Here is a 23,064-nt window from a genome sequence, read left to right as displayed (position 1 = left end):
ACTGGAAAAGCTAACAAATCTCCACTTAGATTGTACTTAAAACTTAAATTAACAGTACTTCTTGTAGTGTCAATGCCAATCTTAGAGCATATAAAATGTTTAAATTCATTCAAATCCATGTATGAGTTGCATGCAAACAGTTTACGTCTTCCCCCAACATACTTAACATTGTTACTAGTTGGTCGAATTGAACCATTCCAAAAGCATACAACAATCACACGAAATGAATCCATTTTTACAACAATACATACAAAATCAACATCACCATCAGGTTCATAAATATATGACCACTATACATTTTAAATTCAACAACAAATTTACGAACAAACAACCTCATTACGAAGATCAAGGTAAATAACAACTACATTCGACATATTCGTAGAGTTTAAGTGTAAATGACCACCATACATGACATACATTTTAAAATCAACACCAAATAAAAAACATTATAACAAAAACGTACCTTAATAAGCTGTACATCAACAAGAATTAGTAAATTGCAAGTTTATGAACCTACATTAACGTGAAAGTTGATTAAAATTAAATAAACCCTAATTTTTCGAAAATGGAAAAAAACACAAAAAAATAGTACCTTAGGTCGATGTAGGAAGATGACAGAACTAATTAGTAGTACAAACTTGGAATTTGATGAGTTTAGTTGAAGGATTAAAGTTAATTTTAATGGTGGAAAAAAGAGGAAGATCGTCGAATGAGAAAACAAAAACGCGTGAATTGAAATGAGGAAGAAGCAGACTGAAAAAAAAATATAAGGCATCAGTCCCTGTTACTAACAGCGACTTATGCCTTTTATTTATTTTTTTTGTCTTTGGCTGTTCGTAACAGCGATTTAAACCGAGGCTAGGTTTGGATGTATGGACGCTTATTTTGGGAATTAAGTTTTCACGAAGCTTATTTTTGGAATTAAGTTGTTAAATAATCTTATTTTATTCAAATTTTCTTCCAATTCTCTCTTCCTGATTCATATAAAATTTTTAATCACTCTATTTGGACTTCGGTAGTTTCAACATTTGATATTCAATACTATTACTACCAACTACTGTTCCAAATTACTCTGTGCTCATTACTCCCAGTCTCCCACAACCTACCAACGGTCACCACTGATTTCGGTTGCCTCGCTTAGTGGCGCTGCACAAAAAGTCAACAGACCACACACCCGTCCGCTGACCCGCACCACGCCACCACCATTACCATTTTTTGGTTGTTAATTATTATTGTAAGTTTCTCTCTCATTCAATTAATTTGGGCTTTCTTCTCTTAAAGATTAAAATCTTCAATTTTTTTACTCTTGTTCTTTAAATGATTTTTCAGGGTTTAGGAATAGAGATTAATAATTGTGAATTTTTTTAGGGTTTGTGGTTTTGTGGTTTGATCATAATTAGTTTTGTCATATATGTGATTGTGTGTGTCTTGTTGATTATTGAATATTGATGAATGGTGATTAGTGAAATTACGATTTGTTTGGTGTGAAATTGTTCTAGAGATGTTAGTCTTGATGCAATTGTGCAATGATATCAAAATATGAGAACTTGACGGAACAATTGTAATTTTATATTTTGTTATCTTGTATTTCACTATGTTAGACTTTAATCTCGTTGTAGATTGTAACTTGTAATTTGGAGCAATGAAACATTTTTGAATGCTCATTCTATAAACAAAACTCTCGACCATAATTTACTTCAACATGTTGGTGAATCATGAATGGTGCTACCTTGGAATACACGGACACGCCACCGAACCTGCATGTCCCGTGTCGGACACGGACACGCGAAAATTCGTGTCCGACACGCCAAATGAAGTGTCCAACTTTAATATTTTCCCGGACACGGCAAGGACACGCAAGCAACACGGCAAGAGTTAAACACGTTTTTTTTTTTTAAAAAAAAATTTTTTTAATTGAAAGCAGGAGAATGCTAGAAGGCCCAGAACACTCGAATTCCCAATTCCCATTTCCCTCTCACTCTCAATTCCCTCTCTTGCAGTCTTGCTCTCACTCCTCTCAACTCTCTTTCACTCTAACCTTAAAAACTCTACACAACTCTTCCTCCACCTCCATCCACTGTTGCTGTTGCATTCCCGCACCACGCCACCGCCGACTGCTCCTCCATCACAGACGAACACTGCTGCTGCCCAGTGGGTTGTTCGAAACTTCGAATCGAACACTGCTGCTGCTCCTAAAAATCGAAATTTTTGATTTTGTTTATGGTATTTTCACTCTTTATCCTAAATCCTAATATTAATCTTGTTCTAATCTTTAATCTTATTGTTAATCTTAAATTCTTAATCTTAATTTCTTGTAATGTGCTCTTTCGACCATTGAATTTGATTACATTCCTCATCTTTGATTTTATAATCTACGTAATATGGAGCCGTTTATTTGTTTGAAAAAACCTGGAATTGGGTTTAAAAATCTACATGAATTAATGTTTTATTTTGGTAAAAAACTGGAAACATTATTTGATTTTTTTCATTGAAGATAGTGCAACTGATGTATGGGCTAAAATCTTGTTGTCGTAGCTTTTGTTAATTTGATGTTATGATGATGATAAGAATTCTATTTGTGAATTCAAATTGTTTCTAAGCTATTGAAAATTTGAACCAACATTTAAAAATGTTGAAATTTTAGTAATAATTTTGTTAGAATGTTGTTTCTTGATTTTTTTTTGTTTATGTTGTTTGAGTGATTGAAAATTTGTTAATGTTAAATTGTTAATGTGTTTGTAATTTGAATTTTGAAAAGTTGAAATGTTGTTCTTGATTTTTTTTGTATATCCTCTTTCTCTCGATGAGCCCGAGTTGGAAACTACTTTTGTAGCGGAGGATGATGATGGGTGTCATATGAATGATGTGTGATGATCAAACTTAAATTTACCTATTTATTTGGTTTTCTTTGATTTGGTTTGTATGACTATTTTTAAATACTCATGTTGTTTATTTGGTACTTATTTGCATTTTATGTTTTAAAGTGTTTATTTACATATATTACATATATCAAATGAAAGATTGTAAAATTATCTTTAATTTGATATATTTATTATATTACCATTTTTGTGTCCCTGTGTCTGCCCATTTTAAGTTGGCATTTTCCCATACCCGTGTCATGTCAGTGTCCGTATCCATTTTAGTGCAACCTAGGTGCTACCCATGTTTTTGAATCCTAGATGCGCCTAGAGGTGTTCATTCGGTTGATGGGGTCGGTTTCGGACGGGTGTTATTCGGTTCGGTTGCATTTCGGATCGGTTACTTTTCGGCTGTTTGTTACAACGGGTTACACTCGGGTCGAGTCGGTTAGTCACGGTTTGGTTAGAGATCGGTTATTCAAGCTATCGGGTTAGCATCAGTTCGGTGTCGGTTGAAGTATCGTGTCGAGTGTCAATCGGCCTCGGGTTGTTATCGATTACTAATTGGTTCGGTTTTTTCGGGTACAGATCGGGTTCGAGCTTTATTTTTCGAGTAGTTATCGGTTACGGATAACTATTGATCGGGTCAATATCGAAATAAGTTAATAGTCAGGTTTTTAATTGATGTATGCTCATTTACTTACAAAAAATAATTACCGATTGTTTTATCAGATATAGCAGATAGGGGTGTCAAACAGGTCGGGTTGGGTCATTTTCAGGTTCGGATCATATATAAATGGGTCAATAAACCCTTAACCTGAACCTGACCCATTTAATTAATGGGTCAAAAATTGAAACCCCGACCTGATCTGTAACAGATCGGATCAACCTGCTAATGACCCATTTAACATACTTTTTTTTAGGTCATTAAATTCATATATTTCAGGTCATTTGACCCATTTAACCTTAATTAAAGGATTCCTCCAAAAATAAACGTATACCACTTAATGCAGCAAGCACACGGTATTCTTTAGTAAAAGGCGAAAGAATAGTTCGCTTTGTGCTCACGGCGTGGCTGCGTAAGTTGGTATGAAATCTGTGGAAGTGATTTAAAGGATTTTTCTTTTATTAGTATCTTTTATAGCCGATGTGGGACAACTTCCTTTATTGCTGAAAGTCATCTTCAGCTGACAAATCCCTTAGCCGATGTGGGACAACTTCCTTATTGAAAGTCATCTTCAGCTGACAAATCCCTCAATACATGGTAATTGGTATTATCTTAGTTTTATGAAGTATTTGGCAAATGTTGATCCGTCTTAAATTTAATAAATGGGTTAAACAGGTTTTTTTCGGGTTTAAATATTCAACCTGAACCTAACCCATTTAATAATAAGATCAGGTCGGATTGACCCATTTAATTAATTGGGTCAAAAATCTAGACCCAAACCCGCTAATTTCGAGTCGGTTTCAGATCAGGTTAGCAGGTCGGATCAGCTTTTGCCAGCCCTAATAGGCAGATCAATTTATTTCAATTAGTTTATATATATATATATATATATATATATATATATATATATATATATATATATATATATATATTCTGTATGCAATCTCTTCTGTATAGAACTTGTGTTCTTCCTTTTTTCGTATTATTAGAAAACTGAAATTGGACTTAATTTGCTAAAATTAGGTGAAAATTTGATTCGGATTTATAACAGTTTGATTTACAATCGGTTTGGGTTGTATCAGTTCGGGTTAAAAACAGTTCGATTAATAATCGATCGGGTTTGTATCAGTTCGGGTTAAAAACTTACATTTTCCGGGTCGGATAATTTTCAATTACGGATCGGATTTTCGGGTCGGGTTTGTTTTGAACAGCTCTAGATGCGCCCCTGCTCCTTAATCAAGAATTTGTCATATATTAAGAGAACCCCTAAACCCAATCTCATTTCTATAGTCCTCACACCGCTTAATAACCATTTGCCTTCTTTCAATTTATTTATTAATTTATTATCCATTTTTTGCATTTCAAACTGTTAGATTTTTCTCATTTGCAATTTGCAAAAGGAGGTGTAAGAATATTGGAGTCAGAAAGGTTAAGAATAGTATTAATTTTAAATTCAATAGCTTTGAGAGAATAATTGATCGTTTCTTTAGCTAATGCTTATGACTAAAATGGTTGAGTAATACCATTTTCCAGACATAATTTGTTACTTTTTAGTGAATTATTTCTTTTTTGTTCATCTTAATTTCAATACTTTACGTCTGTTATCATTTTTTGTTTTATGTTTGTTTTAGTTTAGGTTTTTCATGCGTTTATTTGGTAGATATGTTTGTGTTTGTGTTTGTGTTTATTTTTGATCAATTTTACAGGGTTTTCTCTTGAGATTATTGGACTGATTGAAGAAACTGGAGCTGGTGTTTTCAAGATTACAAAACAAAGGAATTTCCATGGAACGAAAAACAGCAGAGACACTGGACTTGTTTCTCTGCGGTAAGTCATCCCCAGAAAAAGAAATCGCTACTTTACTCCACAATAAACAATGTCTTAAACTTTCCGACGCTTCTCAACTAATAATTCGTCTTCAGTCTCAACTCCCTAGAAGAGCCATATCTTTTAATGTCAATTCCTTTTTCAATTCGCTTTCCACTTCTCGTTTTGCCCGGTTCCTCATGTGGTCTCCTTGCTTGCCATCCACCCACGACGTTGTTTCTCAGTATGCTATTCATACTCCTTTTTATTTACTATATACTACTATTCCTTTTCATTACTTCTATGTCTGTGTTTTATTTTAGTCTGTTATTATTTTGGGTTTTACAGGAATTTCTCGGACCTTCCTATTGGAACTGTTTGTGTTGCTGATGTTCAATTTAAAGGCAGAGGTTTGGTTTTCTTCATTATTCAATTCCTACTTTATTCTTTTGAGTTACAATTTTTTATAATTAATATATTCACTCTAACACTTGATCATTGGATTATACTTATAATTCAATTCAAAATTGCCGTAAAGGAACCAAAAATTTGCTTCATTTTTCATTTTAGAATTTGGGCCCGAGCCTGTTTAGGTCATTTCATGGATTTTTTTTTGAATTCGATAATTATTAAACATGTAACATATAATTTAACACACAAGAATAACAAGCTGAGTTGGTTCATCACACATGCATGAATGAGTGTTTTTTCTACCCCAAGTATATTGGATTCGCCTGTGGTTTTATACTCCTTTTACGTGTTGTTGGGAGGTGTTTATGAATGTTGTTGTGCTGTAATGCACACGAGTTTATGTATGCATAAAATTATAATAAGTTTATAATTCATTTTTGAAAAGATAAGAAGTTTATAATTTGAATGCTCAGTCATAGTGAAATCACAAAATCCTAGAAATATTCTATTTTGCTTTGTAGCATCCCATTTGAGGTGGTATTGAGTTCTAATGAAAGTTGGTGACATTTGGGGTGGATAAGCATTAGTATTACCATGGTGATGCATGTGCCTTTCCTTAAAAATTCATACTTATAATCCTATTGTTTATTATCGCTTACAAATTGGGTGTTAGGGTTATTTATGTTGATTCTACCATTCTACTTTGTAGATTAATAGTCATAGACTCATAGTAGTTTTAATTCACCTATGAATTTTAATTGTAGTCTATTTTTATCTCCTTGAGAGATTTACAATTTTTTTTTAAAATTAGGTAGCACAAAGTCATATTCTTATTTTCATACTATGTCAAGAGGTCTGAAAAAGTTGCCACCTTTTGCAATATTTCTCATGCTTTATTATTGACTTTTCTAATGTCCTACTTAATTTATGTGTTCACTAGCATTAATAAGAGGGTGTTTATGTTAAATTGAAGGGGATAATTACACGTGTGTGAATGGATTGCTAATACCATTTATGGCTTCCTTTTAGTGTTGTTAGTGAAGGCTTTTTTTCTTGAAGACTCGGTGATGAATCAACTACAATTATTAGAAAGGATATCTTTGTGAAATTGTGTCCTATGCTGTTATAACAATATGACAATTTAAAAGAGAGTATCTTTTCGAATTATTGAAATGGGTTGTTATTTATGAGGCTATTTATTGGATTTTGATTTAAATTTTTGCATGTAATAGAAGTATTTAAATTTGTGCTTTGTTAGAAAAAGAGCCATTCCTTTAAATGAAGTTCATATGTCTATTCAATTAACTCTCACGCTAATATAATGTGTATATTGTGTTCATATATGTAGGAAGGTCTGCGAATGTTTGGGAATCCCCACCAGGTTGTCTTATGTTTTCATTTAATATTCAGATGGAGGATGGACGCGTAGTGCCTTTAGTACAATATGTTGCTTCACTTGCTATTACTGAGGCGCTTAAGGATCTCTGCTATGATAGCGTAAGTGATCTTATAACACAATCTATTCCTAAAGAAGTCATATGATTTTGCGAGATTTCTTAGTTATTGCATTAAGATTCCAAAGTTAATTAATTTTTTTTTTGTACTATCGCATTTGATATTGCATCAAGATTCTAAAGTTACTAGTAAGATTTTATACATGATAGATGAATACATCTTCTATATACAAGGCTTTGATGTGGTTCTCAGCGGTAAGTGTATGATTTTTTTCATCCATATATGCTACATATGTACTAGTAGATGTAGTACACATGACATTTATTTTTGCTTTTCTAAAAGCTTCAGTTGGTAGTTATCGCTTTGTTCTCGTTATTGTAGTTTCCATTTCGTAAAAGATAGGTTATTTTTTGTTTCTTGCTACTTGTGAAAGTTACTTATTTGAGTTTCATGTTCATGCACGTTGAGTCAATGTTATTCTACTATTTTGTGGGGTTTTCTAATGGTATTTTTACTTTATCATGTGATTTGTAGGGCTTCCCACAGCTGGGGGTTAAAATTAAATGGCCAAATGACCTTTTCTTAAATGGTTTGAAAGTTGGTGGAATATTGTCCACCTCAACGTACAAATCAAATAAATTCAACATAAGTGTAGGTAATTGCCATAAAATGCAAATTCTTACTTTTGTATACCTTTTTTCCCTTCAAAGGTTTTCCATTTCAATGAATAATGAGTATTCCTACTTATCTTCTCGTCATAGTTTCTTGCAAATTATCTATTGAATTCCCATATGTGACTTGAAGTAATCATATTCACTTTCAGGGATTGGCTTAAATGTTGATAATAAAGAACCAACGACTTGCTTGAATTCAAGGTTGCAACAAATATCCTCAAGAGTTTGTCGATTACGCAAAGAAGACATTTTGGCTTCTTTCTTTGGAAAATTTGAGAGTTTCTTTGAGCGTTTTATAAGCCAAGGTAAATTTGGTGCACTCTTTTTCAGTTAATTTGTCTCTTAGCTAGTTTAATGACTGCGGTCTGCTTATTGTGAATTGTTTTTGGACAAATATTACAAGGTAATAGTGCTTATTGAAGATTTAGTGTCGGTGAAGGTCTTTCTTTTATCTCCTCTTCTTTTAAAATACACTAATCTTATGTTGGAAAGATTACCGTTTTCCATGTTTTATTTGCCAAGCATGTCGTATAAGAAGTTTTATCACGTAATTACGTTATAAAGTATGATCGCTAGCTCTCACTAGAACGAATGCCTATTTTACTTAAGTTTCGAGAAGAAATAAAGTCTTATGGGACAAATTGAAATCCATTTGGTAAATAAGTAGTCAGATTGTCATAATATCTTCTTCATAAAATGCTGCTTTTGATCATACGCAGAACTTAGTTAGGGGCTTCGCCCCTCCCGAGACTTTCGGAATTTTTTTTAATATACAACCATCATTTTGTATTTTTTATAATTTAAGCTCAACAAATAAAAGCAACACAATTAAAGAAAGAGAAAAACTGAAAAAAAAGAATTTTATAAGTAAGAATGGATTATCAAATTAAGAATGAAATTCGGAAAAATTGACATTAATAATCTAACCTTTTGCTTGTCTGTTGTGAATAATCCCACCTTTAGATTATTTTATAATAATCCAACATTTGCCCTAAGTACGCTATGAATAATCTAACCTTTGTTTTAGTTTGCTGGCAACATACCCTATTATTACCTATTATTAGTAATTTGGTATGTTGTGGGCTAATATATGACAAAGGTTAGATTATTAGAAAATAATCAAAAGGTGGGATTATTCACATTAGATGGGTGAAAGGTTGGATTATTAATGTCAGTTTTTCCATGAAATTGTCAATTAACAACTGAAAAAAACGAAAAAAAGAAGAAAGCGATTGGTAGAATCGACAAAATCAAAAATTAAGCTTACCACCCACACTTAAAGGTTAAAGGTTTGTTTTATATTTTTAATCATCTTTATTTAATAATTACTGCCGAAATCCATACAATAAAACAATCAATTATGAAAGTAGTATAGACAAGACTTTGTAACAAAATGGATGGTGATTTTCTTGCTAATAGTTTAGTAATATACAAATAGCAAAGACATATAGTGTCAATGAGATTAGAGACAATTTTAAAGTATTAAAAGAGCGTCGAGCTTTACTTAAATTCAAAATTTACGTTGTAATTTTTTTTGTATTGATTGGCTATATTTTAGTTGAATTCATTTTTTTTAACTCCGTCCCCTCTAAAATTTTGTTCAAGTTTCGCCACTGCTTTTGATGAATGTAATGATGTTAATAGAATAAGCATGCAATTGGAAATAATGATGTTATTCATAGTGTACTCCAGGTCATTGTCAATGATCTTAATTACCGAAAAGAAGCCTGTTTTAAATGTGTCTTATTAACAACTGAAAAAAACGAAAAAAGAAGAAAGCGATTGGTAGAAATCGACAAAATCAAAAATTAATCTTACCACCCACACTTAAAGGATAAAGGTTTGTTTTATATTTTTAATCGAATTTTGTTATCTTTATTTAATAATTACTGCCGAAATCCATACAATAAAACAATCAATTATGAAAGTAGTATAGACAAGACTTTGTAACAAAATGGATGGTGATTTTCTTGATAATAGTTTAGTAATATACAAATAGCAAAGACATATAGTGTCAATGAGATTAGAGACAATTTTAAAGTATTAAAAGAGCGTCGAGCTTTACTTAAATTCAAAATTTACGTTGTAATTTTTTTTGTATTGATTGGCTATATTTTAGTTGAATTCATTTTTTTTAACTCCGTCCCCTCTAAAATTTTGTTCAAGTTTCGCCATTGCTTTTGATGAATGTAATGATGTTAATAGAATAAGCATGCAATTGGAAATAATGATGTTATTCATAGTGTACTCCAGGTCATTGTCAATGATCTTTATTACCAAAAAGAAGCCAGTTTTAAATGTGTCTTATGAAATTTACTGTGGCCTCAAGGCTGGTTTTAATAATTTAGTTTAGAATCTAATACCATATTCAATTACTTTTGAAATCCCGAATGTTATAAATTGAGCCTTTAAATTTTTGTCAATTGTGAAATTATACCTCTTGACTTTTAATTGATGAAAATTGGCCCCATAACTTTTTCATATCGTGTAATTAAAGCCTACTAATAAGTTTCAATATAACTTTGCTTCATAATTGTATCTCCATTAACATAAATAGAAATAGATTAATTTTTTTATTTTTCTGGAAAGGAAGTAGAAATATGAAACGTCATCATAAATACTTAGGGATATAAACATTGGCATTATCATAACACTATTCATAAATCTATGTTAACATTTATCGGCAAAAATCATATAATGAAATATTAATACATTTTAATTTTATAATAGAAACAAATTATATAGTCAATTTTCATCCATTCTAATCTAAGGGGTTTATTTTCACATATTTAACAAAAACTTTAGGTTGCCTATTAACTACATTCGTGCTTTTGAAATATGCTTGATTTTCTACATTACATATGTTAGAGAAATGAGTTAGAATATGATTTTAGGCTTTTTTTTTTGGCTCTCTTGGATGTCATTGGTTATTTGAACTATATGCGGTCATTTTGCGAGCCTTTGCTCTTGAACATCAATAAACATTGGAGGCAAGCTTCACTTTCCATCTAATAATGTTTGAACTCTGTGAGGATTAACAAGGAACGACAATAGATCTTTTGTGGTTTCTTAGGACAATGTATTAATAAACTTTTTGGAGCTTAAAGTTGCCTATTTTTTTTTGTACATGACACACTTTTGAATTATCTCTTGAAATTCACTTATGAGATCCCTTGTGGTGCTATGTGATAGTCTTCGTATCTTTGAGTCAAATAAATTTCAAACAATTATGTTGATTATATGTAAGACCAGATGCAAATAAACCTCTAGAAAAATCGTATTTGGAAGCTTGAAGTTTTGTTTTGATGTTGGCATGATTTATGATTTAAATTGAAGGGAAATTGTGTTGGGCCACACAAATATTATTGAGTGTATACAATGCACACCATATAATTCAAGTCATATTGGTCTAAACACTAAGAAAGATTGAAGGAATTGGTCCATTTACCAAGATGCTTTCTAGAATCTCGAAAGGTCCCATAATATTTATATGTATCATAGTTTTATAATTCATTTATGGATTAGATGTCAAACTGTGCAAGTTCCCTTCAAAATTCTATTAAATGTTATGTGCTAGTATGAGATTAGGTGCCTTAGTATGTTTTGCGAGACCAAAAGTTATGTACTATGAAATTAGGTACCTTAGTATGAAGAGATATTATAAGTGTTCTAGAAACTACTCAGTCATATTCGCCAATTGGAACATATGTGGCCTTGAACCCAAATTTTTTCCATGGAAGCTTACAGACGTGTGTCATTGGGCAATTGGCATATTTCTATATCTAGGCTTTATCATTCACTATTTGTTATATGTTTTTTACTCAAAAGTATTTGCTTTTTTAGAACTTTTGAGGCTTAGGCTAGAGTCGTGTTGTCTATACACCTTTTGATCATATGGATTTGATCGGGAAACTAATTCAAAATTCTGACTTGAAAGCACTAAATTTACACCATATGTCTGAACCCATGAATTATTGACTATGCATTTGTTTTTACTGGAATTGTTTAGGTTGTTTGGGTGATTAAACGAATAGGAGGATACTGTTACGGTCAAATTGTGACTAGCAACATTTGGATCTCACTACTAAAACTTAGTGGTAGTCGCCCCATTACTTATTTATGACATCTGTAATTACAAAATAGGTAATTGACGATGAATTCTCCTATAAATGTGGAATTTTGTTGAGTATTGGACTAGTTTAAAAGGTGATTTTCTGGAAGTCTGAATAAGTTCTTGGAAAGATATTCTTGAATGAAGTATAAATGTGGATCAAGAAGTAGTTTTGATATTCTCCTAAATTATTGGACGGTAGTTACCAATGGATAAGTGAAGAAGCTTGTGGTATATGAAGGAATGGAGCGTAGATTGACTACAAGCTATTCTACAATAAGCTCACTATTGCTATCTCAATGATTCATTTAGCTCACCTCACGAGATTTTCAATTTAACACTCGATTACAATCTAATATACTTGTTACTAGTCCTTACTATATTGTGGAAACAAACTCTTGATTACTAGTGGAGTAAGGCCACAATTTTCTCATTTTCACCAAAATAATTATCTATGTTATTTACTTTTAGTAACATTCGTCACCAATAATTAGCCGTCTTTTGGTCCTAACTTTAATCTGTCACTAAAGGAAATTTTTAGCATTTGGTCGCACTCAATTTGCCTCTTTTTCTATTTTTGGTTGTCCCACTCATTTTTCCTCATGTCCGATTACTTATTTTGAAATAAACTCTATCATTTTCTTTTAATCTCATCCACACATTTCAATTCCCTCTTAATATCATCCACACATTTCAATTCCCTTTAAATATTTTCCACACAATTCATTTTATCTCTTCATTCATTACCAAATTTTTACCTTCCTTTAAAACTCACCACATTCACAAATAAAGCTATTTCGAAGGGATAGAGTAGCAGTATGTATACGTGAGACTTTTTGTAATGTTTTATAGACACACACACACGCACAAAGATTATATATATATATATATATATATATATATATATATATATATATATATATATATATGGGAAGAAGTTCAAGTGAGAACCATTTTTATATGAGAACCGTGAGAACTAATCTGTTTAAAAAAAAAGTTTTACTTTTTTTACTACGAAGGTGTTACTTTAAGGTAAAAAAGTGTTACTTTTTTTAGAAAAAAAAGATGATACTTTTAGCCAAATAAGTGTTACTTTAAGAAAAAAATTCTGAAAATAACTCACAAAAAGGTGTTACTTTTTATATAGAGAGGTGTTACTTTTTCAAAAAAAACTTGTTACTTTGTATATATATATATTTTTTTCTGAAAATAACACTTTTTTGCTAGAAAGTAACAGATTTTTTTAAAAACAAAAGTAATATTTTTTTATGTAAAAGTAGCACCTTTTCTATGAAAAAGTAACAGATTTTTATTGGAGATTTTGGTTCTCACGGTTCTCATATAACTTGGTTCTCACTGGAACTTGACCCTATATATATATATATATATATATATATATATATATATATATATATATATATATATATATATATGGGGCAGGATCAGGTGAAAACAACTAAAGTGGTGAAAATTAAAAACCAGAGTGAAAATATACATATAGTGGCAAAAGGTGTACATACTATTGCATAGGGTGTACATATTTGTGTGAAGGAAAAAGTTCATATTATTTACAGCATTGTCATCCGAATATGTACACCTTTTAAGCATGTATGTACACCGTTTAGAAAATGTCGAATTATTTACAAAATTGCCACCGAAATATGTATACCATTTAAGCTTTTATGTACACCTGTTTTCAGTTTTCACCATTTTAGTTGGTTTTCACATGATCCAAAACCATATATATATATATATATATATATATATATATATATATATATATGTATATACACACATGATGATTTTGATATTATGAGAAAAGGACTTTTTGAGAAATGATAAAATATTGTCTTCTATTGGATATTGATGATTCGGATACTATTTTAGGTTTCCAACCTTTTGAGGAGCTCTACTACAAGACTTGGTTACACAGGTGAGAATCATAACATAACTTGTTTAAATCTTTGAAAAATGTGCTTATTTTATTACAGTCCTACTATGATTTTGTTGTGTTCATTGTCTTAAAAAGACGGTGTTCTTACTTCACTGCAATTTACCCATTTTTGAACATTCATTGTTCATACTCATTAGAGATTGATGAATGACTGCAACTAAACTTCAGTGCGGTGAGTGGCAATTCATAATTTGGTTATAGATCTCATCTTGGATTTATATTTTACATCTTTTTAAAAACGAAATTGTTTTCTTGTTAAAATAACCCTTATAGACCAGGTAATAACGTCATAAAGTTAAGTTGTGTCTGAAGCCCTAAAGTGCTACATGATTCTACTATTTTTGGATTTGTTGCAATTTTGATAAACTTATCAAGTGTCTTTAGTTGAGATATGTTGTCCTCGGTGAAATAAACACATATTCCCCATATTTTTTTATGGATGCTTCTTAGGACATAATCCTTGTGAACTTTAGGTGGGAGTGTGATACATGAAAAATACACTTTGCTTCAATATGTTGAACTGTTGGAAGCTTTTCCTTAGATGATCTGCTTCTGAATTCTGATTATTGCTCTTTCAAACTCATCTTGTAAACTCTTGATTGTTTGTTGGAAATATTATGTTTATTTCTTTCACAACTACCTACTATAGTTTAGATATTTAGATTTGAGCTAGTTTTTTGGTTCTCTTTAAACTTCTTTATTTATGTTGACCTTTTTTTGTATTTCTGCAGTGGACAAAGAGTTGTCATACAGGATACATCAGAAGGACAACCTGTGGATAATGTTGTGACCATTCAGGTAATTATTGAAGGCATTGGATGACTCCAAATTCTTGCAATCTCTAATTAAGGATTATGTTCAATCATTAGCTCCATTTAACCTTTCTATCCTTGTGGGATGTGGCTCACCCTTGTGGACATATTTAACGCTTCAGATTGGTATGCATGAATGACATGATTTTTAGAAAATAACAAGTAAACAGAGAGAAGCTTTGTTTAGTCAAGTCACACTGATATCGGTATGCATGCATGACATGATTTTTTGGAAAATAATAGGTAAACTTAGAGAAGCTCTGTCTAGTCGTCACACTGATCAAAACAATATATTATTTGGTAGTGGCTAATTCTGAGATTATTCTCAAGAAGGAATTGTTAAGTAATATTAACAGTCTATAAATAGTCTGGTTTTCTAATTCTTAGATAATGTTTGCTTTCGGTGTATGTTAATTCTTGGTGAAACCAAATATTTATAGTTCTTTGGTTTTAGATTAGTAAGAACTAAATTAAAATGGCTCGTTATCATTTGGGCTTCTTATCTATGTAAAATCCCAAATGATTTCAAGAGTCAATCGCCAACAACCTCTTTGCATCTATAAGAGTAAGACTGCATACATCTGACCTCTAAGGCCCTAAACATAGTGTAAAAATAAGGCTGCATCACCGTATTGCGACCGTACCATTAAAGTTTTTGAATTTACTGCGACGAAATTATTCGTATTGGCCATAAAATCCGTTTCGCGACCAAACTGTGACCATGACCGAAACTGTATTTTTGCGCTATACCTCTATTCCCGCCTAAGTGTGAGCCACTTGATGGAATTGGGGTGGTCGAGAAATACAAGTGTTTTTACTTTTTATTCAACTTGTTGATATAATTGTTAGTGAGTTGAGTCTCTTATTTGTCACTCAATAAACGAGGCCATTTTGAGTTCTTATACTATGCATGCATTTTTCCTCCAGGGATTGACGACATCTGGATATTTACTGGCAGTTGGAGATGATGGTCAAATGTGTGAGCTTCACCCAGATGGCAATAGGTATGTCATAATAGATTTTGTCTCTTCCAATGTTGATAAACTACTTACGCCATGGTATAGGTGACCTATATTATCAGTTTAAGTGGTGATTTTTATTCATAATTACTGTGTATTAGAGCTATATCTGACAATATTTTTGTTCGACTCAAAACCTAGCTATTTCTTAATAAGGCATGCCCTTGCACTGAGCAACAACAAATTGGCAACCACTGAGTGCTGATTATGTGAAGGGGTTTCAAGGTTGCCAAACGCAAGGTGTTTTAAATTGTTTGTAAAGTAATCTTTGAGGACCCATCAGGCCGTCACAATCACTAATCAAGTCTAGGTAGATTTACATTCAACCTTATAAGCAACTTCTTGCAAGTGAGGGGTATTATGCTGGGATCATAAAATGACAGTGGGCACAAAGTGGCTCAATGCAACATTTTTATGCAGTTTGTGACGATGTATTCGTAGATCCTTTTGTGGTCCTATTATAGATATTGCCATTAATCGAAAGTCTGCTAGTATAATCCAATGTTTACAAAATACACATATGATACAACATCCAAGGCTTGAATGGGTGTGATGGAAATTTGGCTCTAAAGCTAGAACCACCTCTATGAAACGACTCAGAGATTATGTTTGAGATTTTAATCGAACCACTGAGAAGCATAAGTCAATATTGGGTTTGTATTGAACACTATTGAGAAGTCTTGACAAAAGTGAAATATAATCTCTAAAATTTGTTTGTGGCCTCTATCGTTCAATAGGAGACTAATGTTTTGGACCACAATAGCATCATCTAATCTTGTTTTTTGTGTTATATGAACTAAAGGACCATAAGAGACTTCTAACAGTAGGACCACATATGGCATCAACTGTTCTTATGTTTAGGAACCCATGCGCTTGTGGTAAATATGGAGGGAGCAGATAGATGTCTTTTGAGATTGCCAATGTTGACTCCATAGTATCCATTTTGATGTGTTCATGAGGGTCCGATGTCTTTTTTGTAATATTAAAAAAGCTTACGTTGATGAGTTTACGAACATTGAAGTTTTGATAAGTGAGCTGATGTTAACCAACATTTGAAGTGGAAATGGCTTATGTTGAAGAGATGATGCCCAGAGATCTTATGCTGTATATGTTTTGGCTGGTATGAACGATCTCTTCAAAGAGTGTCAAGAAACAGAGCAATTTAGACTTGCTGATCTTTTGAGGTGTCATTCCCCTTGTATTTACTGGCCTTTGATTATTGATTCTAGACCTTTCACCCTTCTTCCCTATATTTTTACATTCCTTCTTCAAGTAAATAAGCAACAGTTGTACGCTATTTTGAACCAACAGCTTGAAAATAGCAATGCTTATTTCAAATTATATACGTACTCTTGGAACGACCTGTTGAGCTGCAGTCTAAGCTGTTAATTGCTGAATATAATCCCTAAATGTGACCGTTGAAGTGTGGATCTTTGAGGTACTGAGATTGCTGTAGCGTGCTGTTGAACATAGTTGTATAATGCAAACTCTCTACGGGTGCGGTCGTGAAACAACTTTTCTGGTCAATGTGGGTTGTTTTGTGATTGTCTCGGTCTCGGCCTATATAATCGTGACAAGCTCAAAAATCTTTATGGTACGCTTGCGATATGGTGAATGATCGATATGTTTCTTAATGATTAGTGGTAGCTGAATTTTGAGTCATGTTCAATGTGAGGTTGTAGACTTGTAGTTTTACATTAATTGTAACCGAAAATTTAGGCATTTGTAGTAGTAACTGAATTCTCGACGGAGCTAAGTTTTATAGTTGTTTGCAATCAATGGTCAATCGAAAATAATCTTTTTGTTTCTACAAGAGAAACATTATGTATATATTAGTCCCCTCGAGCGCAAACCATAATGACAATGGGGTAAGCTTATGTGATCCTTCTAATCTTGCTTTGGCGGGAACCACATAACGGCATTTGAGTCATGTGCAATGTGAAGTATATGATGCTGCACTCCCTATTATTGTTCCTGCTCCTTAGTTGACGAATTTCATTCAAGCACTGTTGTTTAAGAGTACTTTTCTGCAGTTGGCCCATGAGTCCAAATTTATGAAATTAAGAATAATAAGAATAAAAAGAATAAGATGAGTGATTTATAGATCAAGACAAAAGACGTCTGAGTCATGTAATGCTGAAAGATTCTTTGAATTTTGTTATCATCCTTACTCCCTTAGATTTGGTTGGTGATTAACAGCAAATGATACTTAGAATAGCAGAACGTAAGTGTAAAAAGTTTAGCCATATAATAATTGCACACAAGACTAAAAGCTGATGATATTATTATTATTATTATTATTATTATTGTTATTATTATTGTGATTGTGATTGTAATTGTGATTGTGATTGTTATTGACATTAGTAACTCATTCATCTGCTGAAAATAAATTTATCTTTTGATTATTTTAAATAATTCTCACTTGTTACATTTGTCGACTGCAAATATACCCAACCCAATTGTGGCGTAGAAGCTTTGTTTGAAGTATTAAGACAAGATTATGCAGAAAATGAAATTTTAAGGTGTTTAAACTTTAAATGATTGAATTAAGATTAAAATATAAGATGAATCATCTAGGTTGAATATCAGCGGACAGCCAGAAACGTGCAATAGGTGGATTTATTTTAAAATAATTGATAGGTGGGTTCGTTTTAGGGTATGAGTAATAAGGTGAATTATTAATGTCAATTTTCTGTTATTATTATCATTATTAGATTAATTTATTGTCTCTCTTCTGAACTAAAAAAATACTAGTGTAGTCGGGACCGTCTTGTTCATTTTTGGGCCTCAAAGCGAAAGATAAATAGGGTTCCTAAAAACTTAAGGCGTAATAAATAATATAATACTCCTTTTGTTTTTTATTGTTGATATTTTAAGTGCTTTAAAAGAGCACAAATAACTCATTACTAGGCAAAAAATGTAAATTATATCTGGATCTAATATCAATCTTGTACGTGTACGTGAACATAATTTTTTTGGACCCTAAAGAATTTGGGGCTCTAGGCAATAGCCGGCTTTGCCCTTGCTAATCGACGGTCATGAGTGTAGTATTATGTTAAAAGTCACTTGCATGGACAAGAAAGGTTTTTTTTTCGTATTAATACATTTAGAAAGAGTAGAAGCAATTGAGAAGTTTGATAATGACTGCACTCTACACTAATTTGTTAAGTATGAATGTATGATATATTGATGCTTGATAATTGCTTCAATTTACCTTATATCATGAAGTATATCTATACCAACTTAGTAGAGATCTAGTAATTGATATCTTAGTTGTAGTTTAGTTTTAGATAGAGTCCAATAACATATAGTCTTCAATATCAACGATCTATTTGTTCTTCTAGTTCATGTGGTGTAGCCCATATGTAGAGATGAAAGTTTCCCGTCATACTCTTAAATATCCTTCATCCTTTACTTTCTTTTGGGTGGTTGGTATAGCAGCAAGGTTCATATTCACCTCATCCTCCATCTAATAAAAGGGACATACATGTCTATTTCCTGGGACGTCGTCGATTACGGTTGAAGTATGTCTATTGTTTATCATATTAGCCCTTATTAAAGCATATCCAGTATAACAGTGGTATAGAGTATATTTATGGGTTGCTCATCTTATTATTCTGCATTATCCAGACATGTTAAATTTCATCCATCAGAACTGCTGATTCTATCTTGCTTTGGAAATTTATACTAACTTGCAAGTTTATGTCAGTTTAATGATTAATTTTGTGTTTATATCTTACTTGGCAGTCTTGACTTCTTCAAAGGACTTGTCAGACACAAATTGAGATGAAGAGTGTGCTCCCATTTTCTTTCATGTGCTATCTATTTATGAGGTTGTTCCCTCTTTTATTTATTTATTTTTTTATAAATTAGAATTTTTAAATATAAACATACAATCTCTAATCCTTATACAGTAGGAGTATTTTCTTTCCTGGTCAAAGTATGATATTAAATTTCTTTATGAACATGTCAGAATTGATTTGAATAATAAATTTCTGCAGCGTACATATACTGATGTCTGATATATACATACAGAATACAGATACAGTCCAGATTTGATTCTAATATGGTTTATTGATGGCCCTAATTTGGACTATTTTGACCAAATTTTGGTGTGTTCATGGACAAAATAATGAATCCAAAGGCGGATGCTTATGTGGGTTGGTTGGTGGTCTGTTTTGGTTGCATTAGCTGTGCTTTGTTTGTTGGATTTTGAGTCTGGACGAGTAAAAGACGTTGCTTTTACCACTTTTTTTTATCTGAATCTGACCTTATTAGTTCCCTGTCAAACTCGCTGGCTGGCTGGCCTCACTCTATAGGAATTTTAAAAGCTCATAATTATTACATTTCTGAAAGTGCAATGAAGTGGTCCATAAATAGTACTTGCTTTACTCTTCTGCTTTTACATTGGTTTATTTATGGGACATAAACATTGAAAGATACTACACATACATCTATCTTTTTTATTTATATCTTGCTCCAAATCCACCATTACTCAACCTTCTTGGGTTCCTCATCTTTCGTGACTAGTTGCTTATCTTCAATCTTTTCATCATGCACATTAAACTCCTATGTAACTTTCACTCGTCATCCTTGAACCCTGATTCTCAATGAATAATCAGGGGAGTTTTTGAGCATGTTCGACATGGCCCCGAAAAATTAGGAGCCTCAATATTATATAATATAGTATATATAAAGTGTTTAAAGATACCAAATTATTAGAATAATAACATAATTTTAGAAATTGCACAGAGCTTTTAAAGAATTTTTCAATTTTTGCTTCGCCCATGTCGATGATTACCTCATCTTAGAGAGTAAAGGGGAAATGACCTATTTTATCCGTCTATAATTTATGTTACTTATACTCTTATGTCCTTTAATTAAATTTGCTACATAGCGTAAATTAAAGTGAAAGCTTTTTAGATATTGTATTATATTATTTTAAGATGTTTGAAGAAGATTGTCATGATTTTAGTAGAGTAGTAATGGTAAGATTGGATAATTGATGAGACATAATAATACTTGGAACCTATTATTTAGGTTTATGTTATATTACAGTATATATGAGAGATAGTGGGACAATATTCGAACTAATTCATCGTGTATAATAATTGCATGTTACGTAGTCGACGAGTTGTAAACAAATTAGGACCCGTTAGAGTTGGGTGTTGTGGGCATGAAGTCGTGTCCCATAACTTATAAAGGTGTATGATGCAACACTGGGTATCATCCCATCTTTCTCTCTTTCTTTCTCTTGCCTCTTTTATTGTATATTTTTTTTGTTTTTATTTGATGTACTTATTTTTCATTTAAGATAGTTTTATATATTGTTCTTCTACAGAATATTTCTACTAATATCATGCTTTTAGATATATTTAACCTCAGTTATCTTAATTATTACATTTATTCATGCTGTTGGTCCATATATATATTTTCCATCAACGTTATTTCTTATGATTTTTACCAAATTTATTTTAACAATATTTTAATGTTTGTAATCATTATATTTTTTCACTTATTTTTTATATCTTTTAATGTTATGGTTCCTTCATTTTCGTCATTAGTTTTATTTTTCTATAAAATCATGTTTACCATATAAAGAATTCAATTTTTATTAATTCTATAAACATTTTTTATGAGAATATAAAGTAGCAATGAAAAAAGTATTTTAGAGAGATGAATAATAAGTTATTAAAATCCTCTCTATTTTGGACAGACCTTAGAATAAAAAAATCAAATTATAAATCACTTTGGATATTCTTGATCAAGTAATTTGAATCATAGGTTATTGACACTTCTTTTAGCAAATAGAGAGAGTCGCATGATAATGATAGTGGAACAGCTAAGATCATTTGTACAAAGGATTTCAAAGACATGACTAAAGTGATTAGTTTACATTCATTCCCTACCTAAATAAAACTAAAAGAGCTTAGCTAGTCAACAGCTTTCCTCACCTAAATTTTTAAGCGTTTTGGGGTCATTATATCGTTTTTCATGAGGTATGAAGGTGTTGCGAAGTTTACAATAAAGCTTTACCTAATCCTTTTTTTATTTGAAAAATACTATGACCTATGTGTTCAAAATCGGTACTGAACTGTTTTCTGAATAATGAAAATTATAATTCGGTTCCAGTTCGAAAAATAGAAATATCAAATTTGGATATCTGGTTTAATTTGGATTGAATACCGGTTATCCAATTTTAAAATTTTTAGTTTTTGGATTTTAATTGACAAATTTACGTTTTGTTACACGTAAATATTTAATCTCAATTTGCTTTCTTTCTTTAGTCAACCTTAATTTTTGAATTAACCTATTAGTTATGGGTAATTGGCTGGCATACAAAAAAAGTTAAATAGGTTAAGTGAGTAAATTGATATTTTCTCTAATTAAGGAATTTTATAATTTATCAGCTGTCACTTAAAAAGTTGGAACGTGCATACTCGTATCTAAGAACTCATATTTTAACTTTGCTTAAGGCTACTTAAATAACTCATATGCATGTGATACCATTTCAAATAATAATAAAAGTAAATTCATTTTCCATATGAAAAAATGAAAAAAATAGTTATTATATTAGTTACGGATTAATATTTGGATAAAATAATTGATAGTTGAAATTCATAGTAATCCTTCATGTTGAATTTATTTTCTTACATTTATTAATGTTATTTTTTATTCTTAGGGATTCTAGGCAAAGTTAATAGATAAAGAGCTTTTATCAAACAAAATGAAAATTGCATGTAATTCAATCATAAGAAATATCCCGTTGATTGCAAGTCGCATCTAATTATATACAAAGGAAACTATTTGGCTATTCGTTAGAAGTATAAAATAAATTGTCTTTCATATTTTAATATTAATTCAAAAACCCATGATGAAAGATAATAAGGGTAGGAAGAGGCGTTGTCCCTCTAATTATATTCTCCGATACTGTCATTGAGTAAATGTCTTATTTGAAATTTACACAAATATTAAATATTAAGGTATAAAAAAATTACTATCCGTTTGTTTGAGATTATTACTAATTATAATTTTTTTCTCTTACAATATCTCATTATTAATAGCAATTTCAAAAGAAAAAAAAAGTAAAATTTAAAATTTTACAAGTGGATGATTGTTTACAAAAGGAAAGCAACCGTCTACTTCAAGTTTGGCGAACCTTTTTTCTTTAACTCATGATTGTATGATTCGTTAATATTCCCAAGTAAGACCAATCATACGTAGTAGTAATAGTACTTTTATAAAGCGTTAAATCAACAAAGTTGAGTTGGTGAGGTGGTTGTGGTTGTGGTTGTCC

The 23,064-nt window shown here is 31.5% G+C and overlaps 1 protein-coding gene and 1 non-coding gene across 4 annotated transcripts; one reads left to right on the top strand and one right to left on the bottom strand.

Moving 5' to 3' along the window:
- The first annotated feature begins 1,954 nt into the window (after positions 1–1,954).
- On the top strand, positions 1,955–21,203 carry LOC130809897 (biotin--protein ligase 1, chloroplastic-like). 3 transcript variants are annotated; one of them, XM_057675751.1, is made up of 10 exons: positions 1,955–2,223; positions 5,232–5,575; positions 5,680–5,741; positions 7,091–7,239; positions 7,732–7,852; positions 8,021–8,176; positions 13,870–13,915; positions 14,668–14,734; positions 15,676–15,752; positions 19,515–21,200. In XM_057675751.1, the coding sequence occupies exons 2-10, from the start codon at positions 5,310–5,312 to the stop codon at positions 19,555–19,557; spliced, it is 987 nt and encodes a 328-aa protein (XP_057531734.1). In that variant the 5' UTR covers positions 1,955–2,223; positions 5,232–5,309; the 3' UTR covers positions 19,558–21,200. The 3 variants fall into 3 exon arrangements, with proteins under 3 accessions (XP_057531734.1, XP_057531735.1, XP_057531736.1); XM_057675752.1 differs by lacking the exon at positions 1,955–2,223 and adding an exon at positions 3,991–4,122 and having other exon boundaries at positions 19,515–21,201; XM_057675753.1 differs by lacking the exon at positions 1,955–2,223 and having other exon boundaries at positions 5,232–5,352; positions 5,448–5,575; positions 19,515–21,203.
- Positions 3,820–3,935, bottom strand: LOC130811941 (U5 spliceosomal RNA). Its single transcript, XR_009041554.1, has one exon. It is a non-coding gene; the product is annotated as a U5 spliceosomal RNA (small nuclear RNA).
- Positions 21,204–23,064: the final 1,861 nt, after the last annotated feature.

The sequence above is a fragment of the Amaranthus tricolor genome, chromosome 4, assembly GCF_026212465.1.
Source record: "Amaranthus tricolor cultivar Red isolate AtriRed21 chromosome 4, ASM2621246v1, whole genome shotgun sequence".
In the NCBI taxonomy this organism is placed as follows: Eukaryota; Viridiplantae; Streptophyta; class Magnoliopsida; order Caryophyllales; family Amaranthaceae; genus Amaranthus; species Amaranthus tricolor.
This window is presented reverse-complemented; position numbering and strand designations above follow the sequence as displayed.

Coding starts and splice junctions, on each gene's coding strand:
- LOC130809897 (XM_057675752.1), top strand. CDS start 5,310: ATGGAACGAAAAACAGCAGAGACACTGGACTTGTTTCTCTGCGGTAAG. Junction 7,853..8,020: donor TAAATTCAACATAAGTGTAG/GTAATTGCCATA, acceptor ATTCACTTTCAG/GGATTGGCTTAAATGTTGAT. Junction 14,735..15,675: donor ATAATGTTGTGACCATTCAG/GTAATTATTGAA, acceptor TTTTTCCTCCAG/GGATTGACGACATCTGGATA.